Source organism: Penicillium soppii (assembly GCF_028829465.1).
Source record: "Penicillium soppii strain IBT 18220 chromosome Unknown utg000003l, whole genome shotgun sequence".
NCBI lineage: Eukaryota > Fungi > Ascomycota > Eurotiomycetes > Eurotiales > Aspergillaceae > Penicillium > Penicillium soppii.
This window is the reverse complement of record NW_026643233.1, coordinates 1,582,788-1,592,076: the sequence shown is the minus strand read 5'-3', so window position 1 is coordinate 1,592,076 and position 9,289 is coordinate 1,582,788. Positions and strand designations below refer to the sequence as shown.

The 9,289-nt window shown below is 47.7% G+C and overlaps 4 protein-coding genes across 4 annotated transcripts; 1 reads left to right on the top strand and 3 right to left on the bottom strand.

Moving 5' to 3' along the window:
* On the top strand, positions 1-966 carry N7529_002744 (CE1 family esterase; the record flags this gene model as incomplete). The annotated part of the gene is made up of 1 exon (XM_057238272.1): positions 1-966. The coding sequence occupies one exon, from the start codon at positions 1-3 to the stop codon at positions 964-966; it is 966 nt and encodes a 321-aa protein (XP_057100883.1).
* Positions 967-1,226: 260 nt separating this feature from the next.
* N7529_002743 (tubulin-specific chaperone D) lies at positions 1,227-5,126 on the bottom strand (the record flags this gene model as incomplete). The annotated part of the gene is made up of 6 exons (XM_057238271.1): positions 1,227-1,364; positions 1,421-1,521; positions 1,627-1,997; positions 2,049-2,325; positions 2,392-4,894; positions 4,956-5,126. 6 exons carry the CDS (start codon positions 5,124-5,126, stop codon positions 1,227-1,229), a joined length of 3,561 nt encoding a protein of 1,186 aa, XP_057100882.1.
* Positions 5,127-5,567: 441 nt separating this feature from the next.
* N7529_002742 (MATE family efflux transporter) lies at positions 5,568-7,069 on the bottom strand (the record flags this gene model as incomplete). Its single annotated transcript, XM_057238270.1, has 2 exons — positions 5,568-6,368; positions 6,428-7,069. The coding sequence occupies 2 exons, from the start codon at positions 7,067-7,069 to the stop codon at positions 5,568-5,570; spliced, it is 1,443 nt and encodes a 480-aa protein (XP_057100881.1).
* Positions 7,070-7,729: 660 nt separating this feature from the next.
* Positions 7,730-9,132, bottom strand: N7529_002741 (uncharacterized protein; the record flags this gene model as incomplete). The annotated part of the gene is made up of 3 exons (XM_057238269.1): positions 7,730-8,670; positions 8,724-9,000; positions 9,091-9,132. The coding sequence occupies 3 exons, from the start codon at positions 9,130-9,132 to the stop codon at positions 7,730-7,732; spliced, it is 1,260 nt and encodes a 419-aa protein (XP_057100880.1).
* Between the last annotated feature and the right edge of the window lie 157 nt (positions 9,133-9,289).

The window sequence follows — 9,289 nt, the reverse complement described above, 5'->3', positions numbered from 1 at the left end:
ATGCACCTCACGTTTCTACTATCCCTCGCAGCCCTCATAGGCATTAGCACAGCTAAAACGCCAGGCTGCGGAAAAGCCATACCCTCCCTATTCCCAACACCCGGAACAAACCAAACACTCAAACTGCCAGGCTCAGACCGTCAATACCAACTATACATTCCAGCCAACTATGACAAGAACAAGCCTACACCACTATACTTTTCATTCCACGGCGCATCAGGCACCATGATAATACAAGAAGCCCTATCCCAATTCTCCAACCCACTATTCAACCCCAACGGCATTGCCATCTACCCAAACAGCAAAAATGGCTACTGGCTCTCACATCCAAAAGCAGAGACAACGCGCCCAAACGATCTGGACTTCACCAACGACCTGCTCAACCACATGGAAGAAAAGCTGTGCATTGACACAAACAGGATCTATTCGGCAGGCAAGTCCAACGGAGGTGGCTTCACAGGCGTAATTGCCTGCAACGCAACAGTCGGAAGCCGCTTTGCTGCTTTTGCAGCCGTCAGCGGCGCTTGGTATAATACCGATGACATCGAGGGCGTGGGTCCCTGCGCGCCTGCTGAGCGGGAAGAGGGCTATCCGTTTTTGGAGTTCCATGGCACGACGGATACTACTGCGCCTATTGACGGTAATACGAAGAGCGATCCCAAGCTGCCTGTCATTGATATATTGCAGGGCTGGGCGGCCCGCAATGGATGTGGAGACCAGGCGCAATGGGCTAGGAACGAGACTGTTTTTGCGAAGCCGCTTGTGAGGCATGCTTCTTGGGACTGTGATGGGAAGAAGGGGATTGTTCAGCATTATCGTGAGGGTGATAATGGCCACTGCTGGCCTAGTACGGTCGGGAATAGTGACTATGTCAGTCATCCTGACCAGTGCCCGTTGGGTAAGTATGTTTTCAATGCGACAGAGTATATCTTTGACTTCTTTGGGGGGTATCAGTTAGCCGAGTGATTGTTTATACTTCATGGCGCTTCAAAATTTGGTTCGATCCTTTCATGTTTATTGTTTATATTTGCTAGAAACGGCGAGTTGTCAAAGCAAAGTACATCCAACCGGCTCTTACATATTAGCGCCTACGCTAGTTATCAAGACCAAACGCTTGATCAAATTTACAGATAACAACGAAGATCTCTGATGTTATAATGCCTGTGGCTCTGAGGTGACCTGAGGCCTCTTGAAGATCATGTTCATTGGCACATATCACTCATTTCTTAGCTTTCTAGGTTGAGAGCCACCCTTAAGTTATCAACTTGAGGTTTTAATTGCTTAGGCGGAGCAGACCAGTCCTCATATTTCACAATTTCAGACTCTGTCACGACAAACAGATATTCTGCAGCGCTCGATCGAATCTAAAAGATAAAGTTGGTAAGTTTTATATATATCAATAAATAGAGATCAAACGCACCCTCGGGAATGGATGCAAAAGCATCCCAGTTAGCTTCTTTAGGACACCTGCGCGCAGGAAATCAATTCTTGCCAATGCCCCGTAGGCTCTGATAGCAGCTTCTAATCGAGGTATATTTGCCGATCTGAAATGTGATTTCTGGACCAGCGTGAACAAACTTCGAAAACTGTAGGAAATAAATGTGTCAGCGGATGATCCAGACATACGAACCACGGGGAAAGGGTCGACAAACCTTGAAGTTGATCCCTCTGGAATGATAGGAATATAGCTGTCAATCAGGAAGGCAACAAACTCGACAGCAGGAATGGAAAAACGGTCATCTTGAAGGTTGTCATTCAACACAGTGGACATATCCTGCAAGAATACCATTAAGATATCCTGGCGTTGGGCCTGGGGCTGGGCGCTTAGGAATTGAGTCAATGCCGAGCGGGATGCTCGAACAAGACCCTCAGCCCCTGAGATAGCAGACGTAGCAAAGCCCTGAAGTATAGGCAGACGAAGCCAGTCAATGGATTGTAAGGTGAGCAGCTGAGCGAAATACTCTTGCGACGAGACGTGACTGAAGTGCTCGAATTTTCTACTGTAGTTAGCACTCATTCCGAAGGTGGGTTTTATCGAAATTTATTACCGTTCAAGTGGAGGAAGATTGCCGGCAGACTCCCAGAAGGCTTGTAGACAAAGCCACGCCTGTAGTCTCACCTTGTCCAGTTTCTCACAGGCAAGGCGACAAATGCATCCGAGCAAACTTTGAATTACTGGTGAGCGTGACGTCAACTCCCTTTGTAGCAGGATGTTGACTGCTTGGATTGCTTCCACTCGGATAAGTGATCCGACATCACCTCTTCTGTCGGTTGTGTAATCATTCAATAAATCTAGGAAGTTTTTTGCAACTTCATCCGTGGAATCTTGAGTCGGATTAGCTTATTTCAAATCGGAAATGACCAGTTAGCCGCAACAGATATCTAACATACCCATGTATGGCAATATGTTAGTTGCCAGGCACTTTACAGCAGCTACTCTTTTCTCAATGAGCTCCTCCTTTCCGGCATAGCGGAACAGCTCAATGACTATGTTATCTCGGAGATCATGCTGTGTTTCGAGTTGTTTAAATACCGCGCCGAGTGCTAGAATTTGACCGCGGCCTGTCGGCGATCTCCACGAAGACCGAAGATGAGAGATCCAATCGCGAACCGTTTCTCCCTGCTTTGTGGCGGGCAGAAGGGGGAACAGTTGAGATAAGGCATTTGAAGAAGTTTCGATAGAAATGTCATCCGTCCGAGAAACACAGAGGGAGAGAACTTGTAGTGCACGGTCCATAATCATCTCACGTGGTTGAGTCAAACCTGTCGTAGTAGTAGATCGGGATAGCGAAGAGATCAAGCAAGACGACGCCTCTGCTGTTAACTCAGGACGTGAGGTTTGGAATGTCAAGTCGTCATCGGTAGGGCCGGACTGAGAACCAAAGATATCCCAGATATTGGCCACTTGGGAAGAAACAGCCTTGGCCTCAGAAGATTCTCTTGTCTCTACTGATGCTTCCCACTGAGCAGTGAAAGTATCGACTGTGGCAGCAATGGACAATAGACAACCATGTCGTGATTCCACGTCATTTCGAGAGATACTGGAGAACTTGTGCAGCAAAAGATCCAAGACCTGATTCATGGTCTTGTACAGTTCTTGAGAGCTCATTATTCCAATCGATTTAGCCGCATGTCTTCTGGACGCAGCATCTGGGGAGCCAATGCCCCTCCAGCCCACCAAGGCATCCAACAGTGGACTCCAGTAAATCTGATCGAGAGAAGCCGTCGCTTTAGCAACGTCAATCATTGCACGAGAGCGTCGCGCAACGGCATGGTAATCGACAACCTGTACAAGGGGAATGCCTTGTGCAATGGTATTGGGATGGCGTCCAATTAACTCCTGTAAGGCAGCAGAAGAACCACGCCGGATGTTTCCAGATGGGTCGATACAAGCTGCGCAAACTAATTCCACAGCTAGCTTTTGCAACACGTCAACCTCTTGATGACCAGACGACGACGCCACCACTTGCTTTTGCAACGATAGGAGTGTTGGTGTTGTGTATTTTCGAGATAAGGCCCATATGCCAAAGCAAGCCGCATCTCGTACACCAGTTCCCACAGAGCTACCAGTTGATGACCTCTGCTCAAAGCCTAAACCAGCTACAAGTGACTGGAGAATCTCAGGCAGCTGGTAAATTGGCGGTGCTCGGCGGAAAAGCAAGTGGGATAACGTCAGGATTAATCCTTGCCATTGCTGGGCGTCGACAGCGCTGAGATTGCGTTTGAGGGTGTGAGTGCCTATAGTTCGGGCCTCGGATGGCGTGACTAGAGTACCGTCATTCTTTTCAAAAAGAATATTCTCCCCCAATGAACCAATGACCGCTTCAATGACCTCAGTCGCCATGTCCGGATCTAATTTGAGCGTGATGATACTGAGTGCTTTACTGGCTGCAAATCGCACGGGCGTGTCTTTGTCGGCCAGTGAGACCAAAAAGTGATCAATCGCATCTTCCAGAATGGTAGATAACTGGTCATCTGTAATTTTTCCGTCTCCTCGCTCGCTGAGGGACAGAGCCATCACTGTAATGTTACGAAGGATCTTGACAACAATCTTTCGAGCTAAAGCCGAAGACTGGATGGTTGCAGACACTGAAAAGTGTCCTTGATAGATGCTGAGAGTTTGCTTGAAAACATAGTCGATCAGAGGAGCAAAATCCTCTACCTGGCCCGATGCGCCTAAGCGGGCAATGAAAGTAAGAATACCAATGCATGCATACACAGAGGGCGTTTCGGCATCCTCCGACGGCTGGATCGTGGAAAATGCCCAATTAGTCAAGCCAGTAAGTACTCCAAGAGCTTGCATATCTCCACGCAATGCCAATCGTGCCAAGAGCGCTGTTGCTGCCTCTTGTTCTTTCCCTGATTCACCAATGTAGTGCAAAGACAAAGAAAGAAGAGATTTCGCAACCATGGGTGTTTCAGAGGGCAGCCAGCTCAATTGCTGTAAATTGTCATGGGGTACTGGGATATCATCCGACGATAAAGAAGACAGGTCAAAGGGAGCAAGTAGAAGATGGGAAAGCCACACCAGCATCACATAGCGTTCTTCCCAGATCAGTCGTCGGGGCTCTGAGTCGAAGCAGTCCTCTCCAGTAGAGGGATGACTTACGTCCCACTCGATGAAGCCCCGAAGCATCGATTCAAGATATTTTGGCTCATTGCTTAAAAACCTGCTAATCACCTTCACGCCGCGGACTTTGCAGAAAATGTACAACAACCTGCAAATTGCCCTTGGAAGCGGATAGAAATTTCCCCCTTGAGATGACTTTGTCGAAACAGAGCCATACTGGGAGCGATGTTTGATCAAATAAGCCAAGAAAGCGTCCACTAAAGGAGGTAACAACTTCTGCAAATGGGGGTCTAAGAGTTGAGGCCACTCTTGAAAAGGTTCAAGCTGTATCCATCATCAATAAATTTCCATATCATAATAATTCAAGAACATTGATATATCTTACAAGGCTGACAAGCTTCTCCGTCTTGGTGATCTGTGCCCATTTGCGTGGGGTGCGGAGGGGAGTTCCATTTTGGGATTTCCATAATAGCGAGGGTAATTTTGCCGAAAACTCAGTCACCAAATCTCCAGAGGCTCGTTGGAGTTTCACATCTCGATCTTCGACAGCATCCATGGTGGAATTTCGGATGATGCAGTGCGTGAAGAACGCAGTGTTGGGAATAGCGTCAACAGCGGGACCGGTCATGTGACGCTCTATGGTTCTACATCTGGCATCATATCATATACTTAAGGTATAATATCCAGGGCTTTCTACTCTGTATATATATTTCCATAAGTCTTTTTGGTGTTTGAGGTCTTTGAATGTCCTTTGGGGTCTCTCTTTGACTCATGAAAATATAGCGGCTAAATATCCCCTAATATCGGTGCATTTGAAAGCGCTTGGAATAAGACCCATGTTTCCAGAATTTTTTAGCCAGCATGTACGATCAAGAAGATAAGTATAGAAAAGCATTGTTTAGTAAAATCATGAGGCACAGAAAAAATGTTGATTTTGTAACTTTTATCGTCAATAGGCTAGTAGATGCCATTGGAATCCAACCTCTTCTCTATACATTCACACCCGCTCTATTGCTTCTCGGGATGCTTTCGCCCAGTCCACCATTTTCCAGAAATAAAAGCCCTCAGTCAGCACAATGATCGACTGAGCAATGAGGATTCCACACCACAGCCCAAATATGCTCCAGTCCAATACAAATGCAAATGCAATTCCCAAGGGCAGGCCTACGAGGTAATAGATTGAGAGCTGAACATAGCTACCCAGATCCGGCCGGCCAACAGCCCGCAGTAAGCTGTTTAGGGATGTAGCCACGGCATCGGGTATTTGAATGACAGCACCCAAGGGCAGCAAAATATAGATATAGTGCCAGACCTCGCCAATATCACTGAAGAAGCCTGGAATCACACCCCGGAGAGTGATAATGACAAGCATATTTGCAAGGCCAGCACCAAAGGAAGAGAGTACCATGACTTTAGCTGCTGTAGCCGCACGTTGGAGGAAGCCTGCACCCACCAAGTACGCAATGTGCGTACCACCCGCAACAGCGATGGAAAACGAGACCTGGAACGCAAAGTCGGACAGCGTCGAGATGGCAGCCTGGGTTGCAAGCTCAGTCGCACCCAGATGAGACGATACAATTGTCATGAACTCCCAAGCGAGGACCTCAGCTTCGATCATTAACCAGCTGGGGATGGCAAGGCTTAACATCGGACCCCAGCCGCGCCATACCTCCATTGAGATAGGATGCCAACATTCAGATCCCTTGATGAAGATCACATACAGTGCCAGGAAGACTGGAAGAAGACTGTTTGCAATCGCGACGGCGATAGGCGCACCGACAAAGCCCCATTGCAGTCTCTGGAAAAAGAACAGACCATCAGCGATTAGCCCATCATTTCAAATCAGGTCCAACTTACCCAAACAAGCAGCCATCCCATGAAGATGTTCAAAACAGAACAAACCAACAAAACCACCAGACTAGCACCGAACAAGCCCTGCGCCTGGAAAAAGCGCTTCCCGGACTCAAAACAAGCATACCCCGGCGCGCCGGCAATAGCGATTTTCAGATACAACCCAGCAAGCAGGGCAGTTTCCCTCGATTCATCCGGCAGAACAAGGAGAAAAAGGCGATCTGCATTGAACCAGATGGCGCCGATAGGAACAGTCAGGACGAGCATGAACAGCGTCAGCCGCTGAACATGGAGGCCGACCATGGTCGGCTTTCCGGATCCGTACGCCTGCGGGCATAACGTGTCCAAACACGTTGCCAGGCCCTGAAAGACGAAATAACCAGTGATCTGGGCGGTCATATTTGCCAAGCTCACGGCCCCGATCTCGCGCTTCCCCAGATGGCCCACCATGAAGATGCTAGAACCAGTCAATGCATGTTGGAGGAGGAGCGCTGCCATGAGCGGGGCTGTGTATTTGGAAATAATCGATAATTCTAGTCGCCATCCTGATTTTTTGGAAGTTTTTTTGGAAGTTCTTCTGGCTGTTGCTTCGGGGTCGGCGTCACGCAATAGAGGGGACGATTCCGTAGCATTTTCTTCGGGGAGCATCTTGAAGATTTTTTTTTAACGGGAGCGGTTTTTCATGGAACTCCCTAGGTTTGCCATGTACATACGGGGTTTCAATGTGCAAGGGAGAAGAGGAAAGAAAAGCAACGAAACAAGTATTCAAGTCGATGGGGACTAGAACAGCAAATCCACCCTTGCAGTCGAACACGTCTTCAGGGCAAAAATTGCCCAATCCGATGATGCTCCACCATCATGCAGCTAATGCTTCGTGTCTCGATTTGGGTGCTTAGGTACATTTACACTGTTATTCTCATGTATTCTAAATACAAAACGGGATATTGGAATGGTCTAGCTCATCATCCGAACTGAACCGAAAGACCAAAGAGATGCTCTATACTTTGTGTGAACTATTATCCACTGGTAAGAAAAAACAAGATAAATTAACAGCGAAGATGTCATTAAGCAAAAGGAACTGTACAAGGTAGAGTAAACTAATACGAAAGAACACGCCATATGTCAAGAATTTTCCCTTCAGGTCAAATTTAGCGCACCAAATAGCGAAAGGATCCGGATTGGTTTCATCCTAGTATCAGCTCTGGGATTTGAGCAGAAACATATGTATAATGACGGAGACGTGGATGACAAACTCAGTTCCGCCCTAATAGCTCGTATTCCCAAACTAATGGATGAACAATGGTGTGCTTAAATGTCGATATCCACAGTGCACATGGTCTCATCTTCAAAGATCGGAGCGATGAAAGGGCGCTTATAAGCCTTAGCAAGTTTAGTCATAGTACGCTTGACATGCATGACCGAAATCGCCACAGCCAAAGTGTTCCAAACATCATTATTGAGATCCGAGAGGTCAAAATGACCAAGTAGTCTCATTCCCTGAGTCTCGGTCTGAGGCTCTGGATCGCAATTCAGTGTGACAACCGAAAGAACGGGTCCACAGACGACAAAGCCCATCACCGACGGCCAGACTGCTGGCTTGGGAGAAGCAGGAATCTGATCCCTCCAGGTACTCGCCAAGGATTCTAGGGTTTTCAAAGCCTGGTCGAATGCTGCCTTCGCTCGCTCACGCTTCTTCTTGCAATAGATAACATACACGGGCGTGGTGGTTGGCAGAGCTCTAACGTGGGCATCACTCAACGCCCATCGGAGATATCTTTCGATGACTCGCTTGATTGAAATCTCGGGACTGGTTTCAAGGATATTGCAGTGATCTCTTACGATACCGGAGATCTTCAGAAGCTCCTGGAAGGCACGGATCGCATGAAACTCAGTACCTTTATCAGCTTGAAGGATGAATTCGAATTCATTGGGCTCGGGCTCATGGTCATAATCAGGAAAAAATAGCGACTCTGGGAGAGTGGAGAAATCCTTCTCCCAGTGTCTGAAAATGGCGGGCATGCAGCCGCGCGTGAGAAGTTGATGAGCAGTACGCCGTTCGTCAGGCGATAGCTCGTGAGCTTTGGGGATATCGATCCGGTCAAGCAGCCGCTTTGCCCTTTCACGTGTGAGATTGTTGATTAGCTCATTGCGTTCTCCTCTCGAAATAACAAATGTTCCCTCACTATCGAGGGAGACAGTATCATTCAGGGATGCCGACTTGTCTGAGATATTCCTTTTTTCTTCCTCGACTGCTTGGCATTGCGAGATGAAGCAGTCTTGGGAGCTGAGAAGTTTTTCTTACGCCGAGGGTCCAATCCTGCTCGTTTTGCTTGCTTTGGATGTGATATTGGCGCGGATTCTATATCACTCTCTTCGCTGCTACTGCCACCGCTGTAATCACTAGCATAGCGGGGTAAATAATCGCTCTCGCTGTTTTCCGATGATGCGGACGATTCGCTATCCGTCTCATATTCATTGGGACGGAAGTTCTCGGCCTGATTGTATACTCTCGCACGCTTAACTGGGTACCGAGGCTCCGTGTCGTCAACGAGGGTAGCCCGCTTCTTAGTAGGTGTGGCCTAAGATCGAAATTAGCAACGTTTAAGTCATAGACGAACGTTGGTGAGAGAAAGTGGAGCGAAACAAATCCATGTGAAAGACAAACATACCATAGCGTCTTCGCTATCAAATTGGAAAACCTTTCCAGGCATGATGTTCATCTCTCAGGAGCTTATTGACTCCTCGAGGCAATCAAGATTCCGAAAAGTAATATGACAAAACTGCATCAGCCAGTTGTGGTATGTTCGAGATCGCTGGAGAGGAAAGCGGTATTGATCGATAATAGTATCGGGGTCGTGTGTTAACTCA